This window comes from Amphiura filiformis, chromosome 3, assembly GCF_039555335.1.
Source record: "Amphiura filiformis chromosome 3, Afil_fr2py, whole genome shotgun sequence".
Lineage (NCBI taxonomy): Eukaryota > Metazoa > Echinodermata > Ophiuroidea > Amphilepidida > Amphiuridae > Amphiura > Amphiura filiformis.
In genome coordinates, this window is record NC_092630.1 from 16280311 (window position 1) to 16303317 (window position 23007).

General features: G+C 36.1%; 1 protein-coding gene and 1 non-coding gene across 2 annotated transcripts in view; one reads left to right on the forward strand and one right to left on the reverse strand.

Moving 5' to 3' along the window:
- The window catches only part of LOC140147091 (alpha-2,8-sialyltransferase 8F-like), a 33219-nt gene extending 11770 nt beyond the window's left edge, over positions 1-21449 (reverse strand). Inside the window, exons 1-3 of the mRNA XM_072168863.1 lie at positions 20990-21449; positions 4123-4288; positions 551-910 (exon numbers count right to left, since the gene is read on the reverse strand). Coding sequence (XP_072024964.1) covers positions 551-910; positions 4123-4288; positions 20990-21011 — 548 coding nt within the window. The 5' untranslated portion in view covers positions 21012-21449. The remainder of the gene's footprint in view (positions 1-550; positions 911-4122; positions 4289-20989) is intronic.
- Positions 21450-22142: 693 nt separating this feature from the next.
- On the forward strand, positions 22143-22224 carry Trnas-gcu (transfer RNA serine (anticodon GCU)). Its single transcript has one exon. It is a non-coding gene; the product is annotated as a tRNA-Ser (tRNA).
- The last annotated feature ends 783 nt before the right edge of the window (positions 22225-23007 follow it).

Sequence of the window (23007 nt, forward strand, 5' to 3'; positions counted from 1 at the left end):
AATTAGAGAGTGGTCAATGAGAGTATAGCACTGTTAGAACACGTTGTAGGAAACCGATTGGGTAAAGTTTTGTACCCTACATTAGGCTAAATTTTACCCAACATCGGGTTATTTTCATTAATTTAACCAATGTTGTGTAAAATTATACCCAACACAAGAGGGCTGTTCATACAGCACCCAGCGGTTGGGTAAAATGGTAATTTTATCCAACTTCCCAACCGCTGGGTGCCGTATGAACAACCCTCATGAGCTGGGTAAGGTTTTTTACCCAATATTGGGAAAAACAGTAAATTACTGAAAATAACCCGATGTTGGGTAAAATTTACCTCAATGTTGGGTAAAAACCTTACCCGACCGGTTTCTTACCCAGTGTTCTAACAGTGTATAACTTCCGTTTTCAATCAGTTTTAGGCTTTTAGAGCTTTTTAGCAAACAACAAAAACGAGCGAGAAGAGAAGAGAACCTGGTTTAAAACCCTGGGTAGTAAGTCCACATGTTAGTTCCTGAGTTTCCTGAAACTTACATTCAAACTAATTTAAATTCCACATACCTGAATTCATCAATATATGCCTGGTCAGGTTTCCGCGACCAGGGTGAATCAAACATTGCTGTAACATTTGCAATACAATCACGGTACATTTTTTCAGCCGGTGAAATCGTTGTAGCCACTTTGGTAGACATAGAAATATTGCCATCATTTAATAATTTATCGGTGATGTTATTAGAACTCTCACTTTGATGTGTTATCAAAATTTTCTTGAGTGGTCGTGTTGTTGTAATCCTTTGTCTTAACAACATTGATTTGTTCGATACCAGAGATATGTGTGAGTTTAAAGCAAATATATTAGCATCTGGACCTGCCGGAAGCTTTTGGATACCAGCATAAACGAGAGAATGGGCATGTGAAGGTCTGTGAAGAGAAAAAACATATGTAGACATGATAAGTGTGTGTTATCACACGAGTTGGGCGCAGCCCAACGAGTGTGATAACACACTTATACATTGGTTACAAACATATATCAACTTGTACCCCCTCATTATCACTGTAATTGATGTTATATTCACAGGTGGTCTGACAGTTCTGTGTGTTCCCTGTCGTGTGCTCCCAAGGATTCTCATTACTGGAGTGGATGGTATGATATCAGATATATTCCCTCCACTTTCAGCACACTCTTTGAGTGAATTTCCTCCGTTCATATCACAAAACACCACATACCAATGTATAAGTTACATGTATAAGATTCAAACGGTATACATTAAGTGTGATAAAAGTGCTTTTCCAAGTAAACTAACGGCACGCATCCAACACTTTACTTGGAAAACCACTTTTATCACTACTACTATGCGCGTCGCGACGTAGCAACCTTGTCTTCTATACATAAAGTGTGGTAGATAATGATAGAGCAGCAATAATAGATACGTTATGGCTGTTAGTCAAAGTTCACATTTTTACTTTATAACCATTTGACCCTGTCACTCTGAGGTGACAGGGTCAGGGGCTATTTTAACGTGCCTTCTGGCACGTTCGTGCAGTGAGATTAAAAACTCGTGCAGTGACAATTCAAAATCCGTGCTTAGAATATGTATTTATAATTATCTCCACTTTCAGGTAAAGTTGTTAAATTTTCGGCACTTCAGCATCCCTTTTCTTATAGCAGGCATTGGCATAGGGGGTGTCCCCCTCCAAGAAAGGGATAAAGAAAAGGAGGACAAAGATGTGAAAATGGGAAAGGAGAAGATAAAAGCGGACAAAAGAGAAGAGAAACGTTAAATTGCACGTAGGTCTAAGTGAATAGGCACATGTCTGTAAAGGGGCGGATCCTGGTGAGCCACTATTGGAATATTTCCCGGCTTGCTTCGCTCGCCCAAATTTTACGGTAACTATGACTGTATTATATACCATTCTCGGGGGGAGCCCGAGGGGGTAAAAGAAAATTTTGCAAATATGGGAGTCCCTTATTTATAGAGGAGGGGTCTGCCCCTATCCGCTCTTGACCGTTAATTAAACAAACAACAAACCCTATTATTTTAAATAAACATCATGTAAAGTGATAAGACCCTAAAGTACAAGCCCAATGTAATAGACGACTATAATAATTATCTTGCTCAATATATTGAGTGATTAAATGAATTAAAGTGAACATAATCATGCTCTTGAAATGCCGTGTCAACTGAGAAAATGTATCTCATCTATTCTCTCAGATGAAATGATGAAATATATAATAATCTTAATTATTTGTTCCAAAACATTATAAGGTTTAAAATGAAGGACCTTGATCAAAATGTAAGTCCGTAAGCATTTACGTATGATGTAAAAATGGAAGCTAAATCTCAATATGAATGTTGTTATTTTAATACGTCAAAACAACAAATTTTATGATATGTTCACGATTTATCGGTTATACTGTACCGGTACTAGATTATCTCGTAAAATGCATAATGTTGTATTATTTGCATTTAAACCATAAAATGCCTTGACGCATGAAAGGTTTGTGCAGTATACTTTGTATAAAAGTACAAAGTGTTTAATGCTGTATAATCGCCGTTTCATATAACTAGTTTTTTAGTGTAGGCAAAATTTTGTAAATTTCCTCTAAGTAGATTTGCTCCCTCCACTTCAAGTCTCCCCCTTTCTTCTTTCTTTTTTTTTTCTTTCTCTTTACCTTCTATTTCCCTTTTCCTCCTACCTTCTTTTGACTTTCTTTTGCGCTCCTCATCTTCGACGTCACTTTCCACGAACTACACTGCAAAAACAAGTGTTTATATTTAAACACCATATTGTGTTTATTAGAGCAACACTTAATAAACACATAATTCATGTTAATGGTCTAACATTAATGTTCATAAATTAACACTTGGTGTTATATTACAAACATTAGTGTTTGTAATATAACACCAAGTGTTAATTTATAAACATTAGTGTTAGAACCATTAACATTAGTGTTAGACCATTAACATGAATTATGTGTTTATTAAGTGTTGCTCTAATAAACACAATATGGTGTTTAAATATAAACACTTGTTTTTGCAGTGTAGACAAGATAGGCAGTTATAATCAGGGGCAGATCAAGATTTTGAAAGGAAAGGGCCGGGAGCTCAATCACGAAAAATTGGAGAAGAGAATTTTTGCCCACATTTTGTGAAAATTCGCCTAAGTCTTTTTTAAGAAACATTTTAGAGGTCCCCTGGATCCGCCGTTGCCTACAAACGCCTCAAAGCTGGGTTGATCGTGGGTCTAGGATTAAGTCGGCTACATTGCCTTTTAGTGTTATGGTTATAACAAAGTGACCGTTTTGGTTTCTGGTTTGGACACCCGTAAACTTGTTTAAAGCTTTAATGTTGTAAAACATGGTGCACCAAAAGGGCTTTAATTGGACCTTCATTTTCATCTCTCTCTAGTGGAGCAAGCGCGACGCCATGGCCGATTCACTCTTATAATTTTAGGGGGGTCGGACCCACACCTAAAAATTTAGGGGGGCCTGACCCCCACCGCCTATGGTGTTAAGAAAAATGTAAATTTGCTATTTTATTTTAAATTTGCAGGTACTGTAATTTTACGTCGGAAGCAGATTGATGAAAATTCTGTACTTTCCACTTGAACACGATGTAGGCCTATTATTTATATATCGATACTGCGTTTTTTAATAGGAGGGCATAATAATTAAGTAGTTATGGTGGTATATGTGTCGAAGAAAACCCACTACAGCTCGGTACAACCCCGCTACAGCCCCACTACAGCCCCGCTACAACTTCGCTCCACCCTCCGGGCCAAGAATGATGGCTATTGCGTTTTTTTGGTGTGCATAAATTTCCAGCAGGCTCCAACCACACCCCGGGACACTTTAACATAACAATTCACTTATTGATATATTTTGTGGCGTCACAAATTGGTATATTTACCCTTGCTTGCATGCCCTGCGGGGCTCTTCTATATTGAAACTCCGTTAGTTGCAAGTCTTTACTTAAGGAAGTCAGCGGCCTCAGACCTGCTGGTCTTACGGCTTTATGTTAGCGTGTAAATGAGGCTGTAGCGAGGCTCAGTGTAGCGGTTTTCTCGCACATATACCACCATAAAATATGGTATATAATAATATAGGCATATACGTGTAGTATAAAACTTACAAATTGTCGTGTTTGACCAGCTTCTCGGATCCATAATGCTCAAACCGTTTGTAAACTACGGTATACAAGAGTTGCACCATGAGTAAAAGTACCACAATCTTGAGAATGGCCCTATATCCGCACCGAGGCATAATATTAATATTGCCTGGGTCGCCTACCAATACGTCTGAAAACAAAATAAAACCACAAAAAGCAATTTAAACATGACTTACGTACTTTGCACAAAAACACGATTTCAGCTTCACAACCTCCCACGCCTGAACCTGCATGTGGAGGGTATCAGCAGGCGAGAACAATTTCAAAATAGGCAATAGATTATCAGTATCCGGATAGATGGTCTGACAGACCATCACGAATCACGGTATGTTAATTAGAGTCAGAGGTTGCGGTTTTGGGGTTAGGATTAGTAACGACAGAGTCAAAATCCTATTATTGACGAATTGAAGCTTGTACTGCGGTTGCGGTTGTTTGAAGAGGGCTTGTGCTTTCAACGTCGCTATGGCTATATGCACCACGGCTGATGTATATATCCTTATTCACTTGTCCTGCGAAAATCAGCGAAGTCCATTGTACACTTGCGAGTAAAATCCTCACACAAAAATGGCGTTGCTTTCTCCAAACACTTATCTCCTTGCGCCGTTATCCTAACCCTTAACTCCTTGCGCAGATCTCCACTCACTTAACTCCTCCAGGAAGCAGGCTTCTTTAACACTGCTCCACTGTATTTGACAGATGTGTTGTTTTTATAAACCAGACTCCAGCAATTTGACAGAAGAACTTTAATCCTTTGATGAGGAAGAGCACATTTGTGTACTCATATATCTTCTTTGTTGTTGTATTAAAAATAGCTCAATTATTGGCTATGTAAACTGGTTAAAAATGTACCTCTTTTTGAAGCACAATGACCACCCACACAATCATGTAGAGTTTACAATCCCTCATGACATTCTGTAAAATGCAAACTCAAGCTTCCAGCTTTTATACACCAGAAACCCCAAAATCTATTAATAGACCATTCTGTCATACATTGTATTACAACACTTCCTGTGGGTGATTCCCAAATCTTATCCATTTCACAATCCAATTTCAATTGTGGAGTAATTCCTCTGGTGCTTGTTGAATTTCCTTGAAGAGTAACAAATAGGGTGATCTATTTGATCTTAACCCTCTTGCATCACAACACCTCCACAACCTATGTCACTGGCATCAACAGTCAACTTGCACTGCTTCTGAAAATCAGGTGCAGTTAGTACTGGTGAACTCATGAGTATTGATTTGACTTTGTGAAAAGCATTTTCACGCTGTTCTGACCAAATGAATTTTGCATCTTTCTTCAACAAATCAGTCAAAGGACATATGCTATCTCTGAAAAGTTTGGACAGCACTTTCTATGATAGCCAACCATTCCTAGAAATCTCATGAGTGCCTTCTTGTTTACAGGCGTGGGGTATTGCTCAATTACTTCAACTTTGGCTTTGATAGGTTTCACCTGATCTTGACCTACAACATATCCTAAGTATGTGACTGTGGCATGACAAAACTCACTTTTTACCAAATTGACTGTCAATTGTACTTCAGACAGCTTCTTAAACAATTGAATACATGAATACAAAACCCACCCAAGTCCATGGGAAGTGATTTTGAGAGAAAAACCTGTGTATCATTTTAATTCCTTCAGTTATATTTACCTGGTCTATATGGTAAGTTTTACGGGCAAATGAGTGGGTTAAACTGTATTAAGTATGACGATTAGCATTTCAGGGACTTCGTGGGGTTCATTTTAAATTTTGGACTTGGGTGGTTTTTTGAATCATATACAAAGACAACAATGTTTGAATAAGATTACCACTAGTAAGGTAATACAAAATAAAGCACACAGGTATGTATAATGTTGATAAGCATTCTGCCATGTAATATAAACCACACACTTTCCTTTATTAAACCCATTTTTTTCAAAAGTCACTCTCCAGCAATGAATGTGTTACAAGCGGACTTTTATACATACTGGATTTCAATCAATGTGTTACAAGACTCAAATCATGGACTTGGGTGGTTCTTTCATACATGCTATTTTTCACATGCTCAATAGACACAGTGGATGAATTTGAGTTGTTTTTTCATACATATGACAGGCCTATGCATAGCAACAAATTCCCATGCTTAACTCAATTTGGCCACAGTATGGACTTGAGTGGGTTTTGTATTCATATATTCAATTGATGGAGTTGTTCCATGTGTTGTTCCCAAGTTTGACTGTAAACAATCAAATCATCTACATACGCTTCACATCCCTCTATATCTGCCACAATTTGGATCAACATTCTCTGAAAAGTGGCTGGCGCGTTTTTCAAACCGAATGGCATAACTTTGTATTGGTAAAGACCAAATGGTGTACAAAAGGCAGAAATCTCTTTGGCACGGTCTGCGAGTGGAACCTGCCAGTACCCTTTCAAAAGATCAAACATATTTTGCATTCCCAACTTTTTCTATGCAATCATCAATTCTTGGAATATGGTAGGAGTCTGTCTTTGGATGAACATTTGCAGCTCTCATATCTGCTACTAATCTGTATGAACCATCAGGCTTGGGAACAAGAATACATGGTGAACTCCATTCACTACTACTTGGTTCTATGATATCATTGTCTAGAATGTAATTGATCTCATTTTTTTGAGATGTTCCGTTTTCAATGGATTGACTCTGTAAGGATGCTGCTTGATTGGTTTTGTATCACCAATATCTACATCATGAAATGCAGCATTTGTTCTACTTGGCGTATCAGGAAATATATTGTCAAACTTGTGAATCAAATTTGCAATTTGACTTTGTTGATCTTGAGAGAGATGACCGAGCTTTGAGTCCAAATTAGTGAGCACATCAGAATTGTTCAATTTTACATTATACTCCTGGTCAAATGTGACATCAGAATTGTCATCTTTACTCTTGTCTACATTGGCGATTTTGTCTACATCGGCATGTTTGTCTACATTATCAGGATGTTTTACCACTGTACACGCAGGTTTTGAAATGCCACTGTCACTTCTTTCAGCATACTCTTTGAGCATACTTATGTGGCATAACTGCCTGCTCTTGCGTCTACCAGAAGTCTTGATAATATAATCTGCTTCACCCACTTTTGACTCTACCTCACGTGGGCCATGATATCTGGCTTGCAATGGGTGTCCTGGAATTGGAAAGAGTACTAGAACTTTGTCACCTGGTTAGAACACTCTTTCCCTGGCAGGTTTATCATACCTATGTTTCATTTTGTCCTGACTCTGTTTTAGGTTTTCTTTGGCCATATCAGTTGCTCTGTTAAGCCTATGCTTAAAATTGGAAACATAATCCAATAAATTGATATCTGATTTCTCATTGAACCACTTTTCTTTCAACAACTTTTAGGGTTCGCGTACTGTGTGTCCAAACACTAATTCAAAAGGACTAAATCCTAAAGTTTCCTGAACAGCTTCCCTAGCATCAAACAACAACAGGAGTACTCCCTGATCCCAGTCCCTCTGAAATTCCAAACAGTATGTCCTGATGTTTTTCAATGTTTGGTGGAACCTTTAGTGCACCTTGCGATTCTGTTTGATGTGATCATTTATTAGTTTTTCAAACAAAACATCATGTACAACCCAATTTTAGGCTTAAACAGCTAAAAGCGATATCATGCTAATGTATACAATTGCTTTTGAGTCATTTTCACTTTTAAATTTCCCCTCTTTTTCAACATTATTCACTTTTACAAAAAAAATTTAAAGCTTTTCGGATATGACAAAATTGGTGGCGCTACTGAAGTTACTCTTTCAAGCTTTTAATACAAACAATTTCTTTTATTTTTTGATTAAATATATTTATAAATTTCTTTCCTGCTTGTTTCACCTATTCCATATGTTTTAAAGGCAGTATTGATCACCTACCCCTTGCAAATTAAGAAATATGATTTTGGTTAAATAGCGCCATCTATAGTTTGCATTTAGTTAATATTGAAGCCAATGTTATATACATCAAACAACCGTGTGAGCACTTGAGGTGTACTAGGTATACTTATACTGTTCTATACCTAATTGATACATGGCCTGGGAATACTCCAGAAGTAAAGTTTGATCCTTGATCTGACTGTATGGACTTGGGCTAGTCACTGCTTTAATATTTCTCAAGGGTATGGCTTCAGGAAAGCGTGTTGACGCGCACATAATTGTCAGAAGGTATTGATTACCTGACTTACTCTTTGGTAGGGGGCCTACACAATCAATAATAAGCCTACTAAATAAATGGTTCATCAAAGGCTGGAATTGGCTTCAATGGAGCAGGAGGTATTTTTCTGATTTGGCTTCCCTACTACTTGGCATGTGTGACATGTTTTGCAATATTCAGAAACATCTTGTCTGAGAGTGGGCCACCAGAAATGTCTCAGAATTCTTTCATGAGTTTTCTTAACACCCAAATGCCCTGCCATGGGACTATCATGTGCTATGTTAATACCTTCAGTGTGGTATACTTTTGGTACCACAATTTGGTGCACTACCTTCCACTCTTCATCGGCAGGTGCATCAGGCGGGCGCCATTTTCTCATTAGCACATCATCTTGCTTGTAAAAACAGAGAGAATTTTGTTCTGCTTCTTCTAGGGTCAATGCCCTCTGATTGATCTCTTTGAGTTCTGGGTCATTTTGTTGCTCCAGAATTAGCTTGCCATGACTTAATGGGTCTTTTATGGTTTCCCCAATTTGTTCATGCTCAGAGGCTGTGTCATTTTTAGTTTCTCTTCTTTCTCATTCAACTTTGACACAAATGTGTCTTCCAAATTGTAGCCTAAGACATAAATTTGGTTGTCCTCAATTGTTTCTAACGAGGCCTTCTTACTCATTGCCCATGTCACTGCACATGCAGGAAATATCTCCTTTTCTTCACTATTATCTTCCTGAAAACAGGGCTTATCTGTAACTATATGTTCAAATCTGTTTCTCACTTGTCTTTCCATATAGAGGCCAGCATGCTTTTAATAGGCTTTTTTAGCCTGGCTTGAGCATTTTGTTTGAGCATGGTCCCATTAGGACCCAAGCGTGTTTCCACACGGAGCGACCGTTTAAACAAACAAACAAACAATAAGAGGCACATTCCTATAGACCACACAGTTATATAGAGTGTTTGTACTTGTACGCTAAATACCAGATAATCTGGCTCACTATAAACACGCGCATACATACAGAGCTTATAAATGAGTTTCAATGAGATGGTTTGAAATGACCGCCACTTGAGATAATTTTATTCCAAGCTATAATTGGAAGAGGAGAAACATGTAATGCCGTGCTGTGCTATCAATGGGTCTGAATTGGCTAACTGAGTTGTGCATATCGTACGGTGGTGTCATAATGCTATAGATTTCATACGATCTTTGAATGTCTACATCTGGACCTAGGTACAAAATCATGAGTATCTCCCGTTATTTTTTATTTTTATTTTTAAAAATGAAACCTATTGTAAGGCTTGCACTTGAATATATGTGTTGAAAGAATATGGTAAGCTTCAGTCTGCGTATTGATAACCCAGCCTGGATATTGAAATCAAAAACTGACAAAACAATCGGATTTTATATGGGCAGAACATAAAAAAAATGAGTCCTTCAAGCAGATGAGATGAGAGGAAGAAACATGCGAGGCTATTTTCAATAGCCTGAGTCGGAGTCATCGCCCCATAGTCTCAAAACTATTCAAAAGGTCGGAACAAAATGGCCATCCGTGACTGTTGACGAACTAGTAGATTCGACCTACCATCATGAGGATTTCTGACATGAAGATATCGGAGCGATGAAACTGTGGTACACTTAATAATTTATTTCCATGATGCTGGTTAATTCACTCGATTCTGCGTTATACAAAAGTATTCTAGCTTTGGTTATACCTACAACAAAATTCCGGAAAACCCCGGTTTGATATAATTACACATCATCGAAATGAGCAGCTGCAAGAACGGATGACGATGTCAAGTGTAAATCATATAACCTGCTGACAACATGGACAATGGCAGTTGTTATTCACCACGCCCATGCGTATCGTTAAATGTCGCAATGAAAATTGACGCTAAAATGAACACAAACGAAGGTTGAATGTGAATTATTTCCCCAAGAAAAGGATAGATAACCGTAGCTGCCGGAAGCAGTGGTCTTGAAGATAACACTCGCTAGAGAATCGGCTCTCTGGAATCCGCTGAAAGATATTATATTTATATAGGATGTAAAAATCCTTTCATGGAATTCACATTTATTTACAGCCAGTCAGTGATTTACCGCCTAGAATATACAATCAATAATGATGTAGACTTGATAGAGCGCCGGTATCAATCAGTGCACCAAATAACGCTTACAATTATGTTTCCATAGTTACATTACTCAGGCAAAAAAACATGTTCGTTTTATGTATTACTTTAAAGCAGGGCTAAAATGTCAACGCGAAATGCGTTTTTTAATCCATGTCTTGAAAAAAAAAAAAAAATACTTTTCTTGTTGCAAATTGGAATGGCAATTTACAGTGCACTCAGTGGGTCGTTCATCTCTTCGACACACACACACAAAATCATATTTCTTCATATTGAATATTTATGACCCCACTTCAACCTGTAGATTAGAAAAGGTATTTAAAAAAATTAATAAATGATAAATAAATAAATAAATATTAAAGAGCCATGCGGACTGCCAAGTTGGGTATCAGATTCAACCATTAAAAGGGATGAGGCCAAAAAGCGATATTCCATTTCACAATGGAGATGAGGTTGATGGTTTAACGGTCGACGGTCGACACAAACAAATTAAAAGAAATTTAGATTATTTTCTTTATTTAAAATTTGTCCAACGTGCGGAAAGTGCGTGAATCAAATTTCAAGTTTATTTTATACCCTAAATACATTGCCAACATATATAATCGTTGTAAATCGATGAAATTATGTGTATTTGGAACGTTTCAGGTCAATTTTCTACCATATGCATTGCATAGTTTTAAACTAATATTAATATATTAGATATGGCTACAAAATTCATTCACTTCTACGTGGCTCGGCGGTAACAGCGCCGATTTGTAATCTACAGGCTACGGGTTCGAATCCCTTTGCTAGTTTTGTTAAAAATTAATATTTTTCCTCTCTTAATCCTTCGTATTATTTTTGGCCTAATAGTTAAACTTCACGCTATTTCATCATCATTCAAAAATGATGAAATGTTCGGTGTACTATCTTCAGTAGACAGCATGTAATGGCGATTGAGAGGTTTTTTGACACATTTAGCATTATTTTGGCATCTTAATAATTAATAATATACATAGGCCGATCCGTGTGAAAATGATATGAAAAAAGTTATCTACGCTTAATTGTAACATGGATAAAACGGACATGATCCACTAAAAACCTGTGTGTAGCAGCAACTTGATACGATTTTCCGTTACTGATATTTAACAGAAAATCATGCAGTTTAGAGGCCTAATTACGAAATGTGTGTAATTTAGCATAAAGGGTGATTTCAGTGACCACTCCCTAAATAAACCAAGTTCTTTGTCAAAATTTTTATTATGAATCAAAATAATATTATCTACTCCCAAATCGTGTGCAATATGAAGCTCATACGACATTCCGTTTTTGAGTTATGAGACAAAGACGAAATTTAGATGAAATATTTTGCATTCGGCTCAGACAACCTTGGCGGAAAAGGTTGCCACACCTGAGCGTTAATTGGCCAACATCCTTCCCCGCTCCCCTATTGCAATGTTGATTTGGACAAAATCGTCATCATTTCTACATTACAGTCTCCCAACATTGAAAAATGGGGGGTGGGGAAGGGGCGAGTGTAAGCTGCATGTATATTTGCAACTATTATACAAAATAATACGGAACTATCACATATTTGGCTCCGATTGCGTGCTTTTAACACCAGAACGTGCAGGTGTGGCAACGAATTTCCGCCAAGGTTGCAGCCTGGATATTGAAATCAAAAAGTGACAAAACAATCGGATTTTATACGCGCAGAACATAAAAAAATGAGTCCTTCAAGCAGATGAGATGAGAGGAAGAAACATGCGAGGCTATTTTCAATAGCCTGAGTCGGAGTCATCGCCCCATAGTCTCAAAACTATTAAAAAGGTCGGAACAAAATGGCCATCCGTGACTGTTGGCGAACTAGTGGATTCGACCTACCATCATGAGGATTTCTGACATGAAGATATCGGAGCGATGAAACTGTGGTACACTTAATAATTTATTTCCATGATGCTGGTTAATTCACTCGATTCTGCGTTATACGAAAGTATTCTAGCTTTGGTTATACCTACAACAAAATTCCGGAAAAACCCGGTTTGATATAATTACACATAATCGAAATGAGCAGCTGCAAGAACGGATGATGATGTCAAGTGTAATGCATATAACCTGCTGACAACATGGACAATGACAGTTGTTATATTCACCACGCCCATGCGTATCGTTAAATGTCGCAATGAAAATTGACGCTAAAATGAACACAAACGAAGGTTGAATGTGAATTATTTCCCCGAGAAAAGGATAGATAACCGTAGCTGCCGGAAGCAGTGGTCTTGAAGATAACACTCGCTAGAGAATCGGCTCTCTGGAATCCGCTGAAAGATATTATATTTATATAGGATGTAAAATTCCTTTCATGGAATTCACATTTATTTACAGCCAGTCAGTGATTTACCGCCTAGAATATACAATCAATGATGATGTTGACTTGATAGAGCGCCGGTATCAATCAGTGAACCAAATAAAGCTTACAATTATGTTTCCATAGTTACATTACTCAGGCAAAAAAACATGTTCGTTTTATGTAGTACTTTAAAGCAGACCCGTTATCAACAGCATTATTCGTGTGTGTGATAGAAATGTTGGCTTTAATAACTTTGAAATGTAAGGATATTAATGGCATAGAACTCCCAAGTGGGGTGGAGCTTAAGTGCTCCTTTTTTGCAGATGATGCAACCTTTTTTCTATCCGATTCAAAATCTGTGGAGAATCTTGTAAGAGAACTAGATAAGTTTGGAAAGTTGTCTGGTTTGAAGATAAATTTGGAGAAAACAGAATTGATGAAGATAGGAAGTCTTAGAAACTGTAATGATTATGTTTATGGTATTAAACCAACTAAGGAACCTGTAAAAATATTGGGCTTATTTGTTGGTTATGATAGTAAAAAATGTAATGAGTATAATATTCAACCAAGACTCACAAAATTAAAAGACAAATTAGATATTTAGAGACAAAGAGATCTAACACTTACAGGAAAGGTCTTATTAGTAAAAAGTATTGGTATTTCACAAATGACTTATTTAATGTCCACAGATTGTGTGAATGGAAATGTGTTATCTGATGTTCAAAAGATACTGTATAACTTCTTATGGAATGGAAAACCAGAAAAACATCAAACGGTCTGTTTTAATTGCACCAAAAGAAAGCGGAGGAATAGAGATGGTAAATGTATTCAATACAGACAAAGCTTTAAAGATAATGTGCCTAAAAAGATTTTTGAGTGAAGGTTATGCACCGTGGAAAGATGTCCCAAATTATTTCTTTAATGAAATGGGAGGTCTGGATGGAGTTCCTGTTACAATGTAATGTTGATGCTTCTGTTTTTCCTGCCAATTTCCCCCAGTTTTACAAAGAGGTCATTTTAAGCTGGCAAAGTTTTAAACAATGCAATAACAAAGAAACAATCAATTTGGAAGATGTATTGCATATGCCACTAAGTTATAACAAGTTGTTTTCAAAAGATGTAAACAAGTCTCGAACAAGACTAAGGATGACAAAGATTAAAGATATATTAGATGATAAAGGTTCATTTTATTTATACGAAAAGCTTTGTGAAAAATATGGGCGATGTATTGATTTTGTAACATATTACGGCGTTATAAATAGTTTACCAAGGGAATGGAAATTAGAAATAAAGAAACTTTCTGAAACAGATATTGCAAAACTTAAAAGTATTGAAAAAAACATTTCGTTAAAAGTAAAGAAGTTAACAACTCGTGATGTCTCTAAACAATTTAACATGTCACAATCAACAAAACCAGTAAATCATAATTATTATGATCGCTTGTTTGATCATGTAGGTAATCTAAATTGGGAATACATTTGGGCATTACCTTTTCAAATTACCACTGAAGAAAGAATGAGAATTTTTCAATATAAAATCCTTCATCGAATTATTCCAAGCAATAGTTATTTAAAGCTTATTAATCGGAAAGAGAACGCAAAGTGTCATTTATGTCAAAATAAAGAAACAATTGATCATATGTTCTGGGAATGCCATCAAATAAACTCTTTTTGGAAGGAGATAGAGACATGGTTAAATGGAAAGATACAGACTCGAATACATCTAAGTTACAAAAATATAATTTTGGGACTGGAAGGACATTCAAGATTCAAAGTGCTAAACTATATTATTCTGAGTGCTAAGTATTATTTATTTAGGAACAGGTTTTCAAATGAGAAACCATACATCGCCAGATTTTCACATTTTCTAAGTAAAAAAAATTGAAGAAGAAAAAGCTTGTTTTCAGAGAATAAATAAATTGAATATCTTTCGTATGAAATGGGAAGGTTTATAACGTAGTATTGTCTTTCTCATGTGCCCACGGACAAACAGAGTATTTGAACGAATTTAAACATTTAAAAATATGCATACTGTTGTATTGCTCTAGTCATGCTAGTCATGTAAGAGATGCTTTTGTATTTGTGTTGTGTGTGTTGTTTTTTATTCTTTCTATCTTTTTTTTTTCTCAAGTTATTTGTATTTTGTCCTGTTTAATATTAAAGCAAAATGAATTTTTTTTTTAAGTATTCTCAACGCTGACACCACCACGTCAATGGGTCACAAATGTAATCATTCCTCTACCAAAGAAAGGCGACCTCTCACTCATGACAAACTACCGTGGTATTTCGCTTACATGTATGTCCATTGCCGCAAAAGTGTATAACAAGGTCCTTTTGAACAGGATCCGACCTCACATTGATCATTTACTGAGAAGCAACCATGCTGGCTTCACATCAGGTCGCAGCTGTGCTCAGCAAATACACATTTTGAGGAGGATCACGGAAGGCTTCAATTAGGAGTACTAACTTCCCTTGACAGTCACTTTTGTGGACTTCAAAAAAGCCTTCGACTCCATCAACAGGTCCGTCATGTTTTCAGTGCTGCGGCATTATGGAATACCATAGGTTGTGGTAAATGCCATCCAAGTGCTCTACAAGGACTCCAATAGTGCCGTTATGGTAGATGGAAATATCTCAGAGCCTTTCCAAGTTACAACATGGAGTGCCTCAGGGTGATGTGTTAGCACCATTCCTGTTCATTATCCTGGTAGATTACCTTCTGAAGAAATCAACTTCTGGAATTGACGCCGGAATTGTTACCTACCCACGTCGGTCAAGCAGGTATCCTGCTAGGATGCTGAATGACCTGGATTTTGCTGGTCGGATGATATTGCCCTGTTGGAATCTTCCACAGCCCGGGCCCAGTCGCAGCTTACTAGGACTGCAACTGCAGCAGCAGATCTAGGCCTTGTCATAGCGCACCTAAGACAGAATATATGACTGCAAACTGTAACGCCCAACCAGCACTTGAAGTCTATGGTAGTACCATCAACATGTCACCATGGTCACAGACTTCAAGTACTTGGGTTCCAAGATGGGCTCTAGTGCAGGAGACCTAGAAAGAAGAAAAGCACTAGCCTGGGCAGCTTTCTGGAAACCTGGAAACCTTGGAGAAGCCCATCCCTGCCAATCGAAACAAAAATCAAGCTGTTTGAGACAACTTGTGTTACTGTCTTTCTGTATACGGGTGTGAGTCATGCAGGATAATCACCAAGGACATAGAAAACAAGATTAATGCCTTTGCAACATCTTGCTACAGAGTCCAGTTAAACATTAAGCATGTGGATCGGATTCCAAATGAAACCATCTACAATCTGACCAACACCACTCCACTGGTTGCCATAGTCAAGATTCATCAACTCAAATTTCTCGGCCATGATATACTGCGTCTTGAAGACGACGAGCCTGCGAAAGAATATGCCCTTTATATTCTACCACATGGGATACAGCCGGGGGATACAGTTCGGATTTACTTTATATACTAGTAGTAGGCCATATTATTTTAAAGTCAGCAACATTCAACAATATGATCACCGTGATCAGTACCGTGGGTGTCAGTGATCCTGGCCTGACACAGTAGACCGAGGATGGGGGTAGTGCGGGCTGTAACCCTTTCCTATTATGGGTTGTTGTCGAGTTCTTACGGGAAGATCATTTAAAACAAACAAACAAACAAACAAACAAACAAACACGCCACACGCATGACACAGGCATGCAAGGTAACATTGACTATTCCTCCTAGAGTCTATGAAAAAAAATAGTTTTAAACAATAAAATATAATCTAGAAATGTGGCACGGTTTAAGACAATTCCAACACTAATATAGCGTCAGGTCCCGTGGGACCAGACGCGACGGGACCAGACGCGAAAAGAGCGCCAGGTAATATAGGACTTTACATACGCACAGTATGCACTGATAACTATACTATTTTTGTGTTTTTCACGATTTTTTGGCTCATTGGTCTTATTTGCCAATGGTTGGATCAACGTTGGATAATGGTTGGGTGTTACAACGTCGTAAATCCACACGTTAAATTAATTTGCATTTGTAACCATTATGAGAACGTTAATATAACGTTTGTGTCCGTTAGCAAATGACGTTATAGACCTATTGATTTCAACTAAACATCTCAAAAAAAGTAACTAACCCCCCTTAAATAATGGTCATTATTCAAAACGGGCGATTTGTAGTGATTAGAGAGCTTGCGAAATGACGTTACGTTAACTTTAACTTTAACTTCTAGAGGATTATAGAGGATTATGTATTCAAAACCAAGGTGGTTTTGAATACATAATCATAATCCTCTAGACGTTAAAGTTAAAGTTAACGTAACGTCATTTCGCAAGCTCTCTAGTGACTAAATATTGACGCCACAGCGTAGGCTACATTTAAATCAATGTAACCCAAGATTTGAAAGTTGCAGCAAATTCTATTGATTTGTATTCAGTATAATGGAAGGAAATCTGTGTAATGATATCTGTGTGTTTTTGTATTGTTGTAAGTGCAACTTTCAAATCACCTCACTACATTAAATTGACCGGTGTTTTACTGTTTTCTGGGCTATCGTATCAAATGAGGTGTCAAAATGCGCAGAAATAAATTCTGCTTCCAACACATTTTACAGATTTGTAATACAATAGCCCGTTTTTTAATTATGGCAATTATTTAGGGGGGTTAGTACTTTTTTGATATGTTTATTTGTGCCCACTGGGTATGCACAATTAAGTAAATGCATCGATAGCCTTCTACACAGACGGATCACTATATTAAATCATAGATTATTGATAATCTATGATTAAATAGCCGAGGATAAATTTATTAAAGGAAGTCTCCGGCAATCACAATATAATCTATGATTAAATAGCCGAGGATAAATTTATTAAAGGAAGTCTCCGGCAATCACAACATTATGCCTTACTAGTATAGCCTACATGTAAAGAATGTTATTATCAAGCACGAATCGCATAGTTTTATTTTAAACAAATTCATATTGACCATAACAATGAATAAAAAGAGATGTGTCTCAACACGCGATGTAGAATATTATTCTTTTAACGGAATATATTGCTAACCACCGACTTTTTTTGTTATTTTGCCGCAAAGAAAAATTGTGCAAATTCAACCCTAAAAATCACTCAATTTTGGAAACCGGACGTTGTTCAAAATTAAAAATTTTGAAAAAAAAATTTGGGAATTTTTCTCAAATTTGGTCATGTATACACTTGTCGGAAGCAAATGAGCTGAAAATGGGCAAGATTTGACTATACGTTTAGAAAATAAAGCCGCATCAAGCTCAAATAAGCGGTGGACTATTTTAACCGAATTTCACTGGTACATAAATCGTGGAGTGATTTGGTGGTGCGCCCTCACAATGAAGGCTGGCGACAGTTGAGCACAAATAACCATGACGTCATTGCCCTAGACAATTTTGGCGCGGGAATTTTGAATATCGCGTGTTGAGAGACGGTTGTTTTTATTAAAAGTAATTCGTGCTTGATAATAATGTCGTGATTGCCGGAGACTTCCTTTTTAATAAATACGGCTCCGCTGAACAATTGAGAGAATGTTATGTGCGAAAGTTTAATTCTCTATAACAACTTTAATAAAATTTTGTTTTGAAGCAAGCTTTAAAAAAGTTTTTGAAAGGTTAACAAAACATAAGAGTTGTCCTTAAGGGGGAATAATACCCTGATTTTCATCAGTACCCCTCTTCTTTTTTTTCTTGCAAATTTATGAAGTACATAAATATGTTCATCATCTCATGTCCTGAACTTATAAAATATATCTACATACAAAGTGCTTTTAAACTATTTTAGTAAGTCATTTTAGCCCTATATATGTTTTGTTTACTGTATAGTAACTCAGATGCGTGTTTCATAACAAACCATAATTTATTCTATTCAACATGTTCAAGTAGGGTACATGAATAGAATACATTAAATCCTTTGTTATACTCTCTATAGAAAATCTAGTGGTGCATGCAAAATATATAACACTGAATAAATTAAATAAACACTTACACAATGGATGCATAGTCATTAGTCAATTTAATACTATATGTGTTGTTAGGAGAAGAAAAGGCTATTATTAGGTCACCGTATGTTAGGTTATATGTCAATTAGTTCAGGTCAAATTTAAGCATCAATTTTGAATACACATGTGAGAGTCTCACTCATGTGATATCATAATGAGGCATAATTTTGATATTCTGTCTTTAACTGGATATATATCGAGAAGTGCAAGGTGGATATACTAATATACCTTGGGGTGTAAATGGTGAGTACAATTTAGAATGCCTAGTTGAGATGGATTTCACAAATAAATATAAAATAGTTACCAAAATCAGAAAAGTTAAGCTTACGAAAAACTACCCAATATGGTGGTATAGGTGACAAGAAATACAATTTTTTTCAACATTGCTGTAGTATGGTTGTGGTAACCTGTTACCTGTGGCTTAATTAAGTTTCAGTGAAATAATGTCGCAAGATAAAAATACAAAATATAGCTCAACATTGAAAATAGAAGCATTTTAACCAGTTCCTTTTTTGATAGTTGTGGAGCACCAAGTTCATGAAGTCATAAAAGAAATCAGGAACCACTTATTCCCATTTTACATATCAACTTTATTTCCCTAATGTGTTAGCAACACATATCCAAAATTTTAACGAAATCCGTTGATAGTAAGCTTTCCAAAATGAAGTGAATTTAAATCATCAGTGATGTACCACCTTTTGGCTTCTACTTTTAAAAGCATGTAAGCTACGTTGATACCGATGCCACCAATAAAACGAGAAGATTTGCCCTTCATTTTGCATACCACTTTGTCCAATTTTTTTGGTAATTTCTTCACAAAATGCAAAAAAATGCAAAAAAAAATCAATGGGTGTAGTACCCCCTTAACCATGCGGTCTGAACCTTCGAATTTCCTAGGATTTCTTTCTCAAATACATAATTATATCATGTGGACCTGAAAACATTACTATCATATAACTTCAATCTGCTCGCTATTCGATAAACGTATATAAAGGACACTTTGGGTCACTCAGTGTAAGCAACCTCTGGTATGTGTTATTAATATATCGTGGTAATTTCACGAAACCTTGCGACATATTTCGATAGTATTTTTAAAAACTCAAAGTAGTACCATTAGCAAAAAATTATTATATTATTATTATTATTATTATTAGTGTTATTATTATTATTATTATTATTAGTGTTATTATTATTATTTATTATTATTATTATTATTATTATTATTATTATTATTATTATTATTATTATTATTATTATTATTATTATTATTATTATTAGGCCGTGTAAAATTAATATTTTGGTTCTCGTCCCTCCCTCCTCAATTTCTGGGATTTGTCAGATTTTTTTTTTTTTTTTTAGATTTTTCAATTTTTTAGACTTTGGAATGATTTATGAAATCTTCATACATATAAATAAGTTTATTAGAGAACAAGCATCACTTCCAAGTCTTTTTGTGGTACTCTAGGGGTTTATCCTCAGAATCTCGCATTTGAAAAAAAAAAGGGCCTCATCGTTTCCTCGAGCACTGTTGGAGAAGACCGAAAACTACTGACAATGCTAATTTTACATTGAAAAAAAAAAAAAAAAAAAAACTCCCTCCCTCATCAATTCATGAAAATCCTTCGGACGAGAACCAAAACATTAATTTTATACGGCCTTATTATTATTATTATTATTATTATTATTATTATATAATTTATTTGGCCCTATTGAAAACGTGATTAAAATTTACGATCGCTTGGGGTTCTTGACACTTGGTTGTTTATGAAACGTGCATATTTTAAATTTATAAAATAGACACCTTTAATACCCTTTGGCCCATAGCATTATCATTCTAGCAGGGACATTTACTGAAAGGCTATAGCCTACCTTAGTACCTTTTGCCACAGATAAAACCATGTACTTTTAATAATGTTATTATAGTGTATATTTAATAGGTATCATAGGTAAAATTATCTCAGCAGGTATTTTTTCCCTGAAATGATGCATTAAATTTCCCGATTCCAGTGTATAAATAGTATCAGTAAAATTATACCGCCGGTCTGCTGTGCATCCGACGCTCGCTCTGCATGACCTAAAATAATGATCGAGCGTCCATGGTCATGATGGTAGTGCAGAAAATGGTACAACAACATTACATTACTATATCTGTGGTTAAAGCAAGCCTATACAAAATTTAATACATTACCTTGTTTTTTAGACGCCATCATGTCATTGAGACCAGTTGAAAGCAATGATGATTTGATATGTTAGCAATGCAAGCACGCCATTATTTTTAATTCACCGAAAGGTAAAGGCTATACTACATCTACATGCAGTCATTTTACACGGGGTTTCCCCTCCATTCGGCTTGCTGGTGTGTTTTCCGTCCGGGTTTCCGTCCCGAATCCGTTCGACTATAATGAGATTGCACACAATCCTCATGTGTTTGCTTGGCCGTTGTTTTTTATAAAGCATCACAAATGTTAAGTAGTCAATACAGTGCCAGCATCACGAAACATCTTTTCATCTGACAATTTTAACATGGTTATTAAAATGCTACGGCACTAATGGAATGGATCCCGCGTTGATGTAAAATATATGTGACACAACAATGCATGCGTCATGTATACAAAACCGACATCTGTACTGCTTTATTGACTAGTGCGGGCAAAGGTCGTTTTTATCAATTCATGATGCATTCAATCGCTCTTTCACACTCTATTTAACTTGTTATAAAAGCTTATAAATAAAAATTGTAAGTCGCGCGTCAACGTGGTTTGCGAACTATTTTTAATATACATGTAGCACCTGTTTTAGGCTGTTTTTGTGCAGTGACGTAATTTTGGTAAAATGATGTTTTTAATACCGTATTAATCGGGATATTAATAATATACAGCATTTTGATATCGTCTGATCATGACTCTTTCCGGGGAGATAGGCCTATCATGGTGTCCCGTGTGAATATCCATCAATGTTTACAGTTTCCCGTTTTTTGGACAAAAGAAAATTGTCTAACTAATCTTAACCCCCCCCAAAAAAAAAATATATATAGGCCTATATGGGCCTTTCTTTGTAGCCTAGGCCTATTTCTTTGTGTTCTAGATTTTTGAAGAAAAACAAAATCCCCCCAATAAACATGATAAAGTTTATTTTACAATATTTCAACCCCAAGGAAATTTATTAAAGGCCACACTTCCTAACCCTAACCTAAACTAACCCGTATCCCTAAACCTAAACCTCATCCTAGAAGTAAAATACACCATCATTCACGATACCCCGCCATACCGTTATGCATAATTGTTATTGCAAAACCAGTTTAGTTTCTTTTATTGCGTAAGCGTTAATGGGCCACAGATCGAGACGAGGTGGCCGAGTGGTTAAGGCGATGGACTGCTAATCCATTGTGCTCTGCACGCGTGGGTTCGAATCCCATCCTCGTCGCATTATTTTTACTACTTTTTATAAATAAATGTAATCTCTTCATTTACTATATCATCATGATCATGATATTCATTCATTTTATTTATACAATATTTTATTCATATTTATAATAGTGTTATTGTTGTTGTTGTTGGAGGGGGGTTGTTTGTTTGTTTATTTCATCTATTATTTTTATTATTAACTTACTTTTTTCACACTTATCTATACAACTTCTTTCGTTTATGTCAAAAATATAGAACTATATATTTTTTTTAATTAAAACAATATTAAAATAATATTTTTCCGTTTTGAGCGAATATGAGACAGCTCAATCCTAAATCCTTTACTTCGACCTTATCATGGAATTTTATTGGGAATAAAAGTTTTAATTTCACATTCCATTGATCGATAATATTTCGAATGGAAAAGGAGGTAAAAACGTGTATTTCAAATACTCGTTGCTTCATTTCCTCCTAATTAATGAAATAAAGACAACATATTTGTATGATTACATTCTTGTCTCTATAAACTCGTACTTGTTGCTTCCTGAGAGCTGGTCTTTTTATCCTAAATTATTATAAACGAAGTTAAAACTTTGTTTATACATTTTGTGTTATTCCCCATTAGATGTACCTTGATTTTACTTTTAAATAAATGCAGAGAGGGGGTATTTTAATAGCCTTACCACAGGGCCTTTTTTTATACTGAGAACTGCTAAAAACCACAACCCACTATTTACCGCTATTAGCAGTCACTGGCAGCAGCTCTCTGGACATAGCCAGGTTTTATGATATATAGCATGGT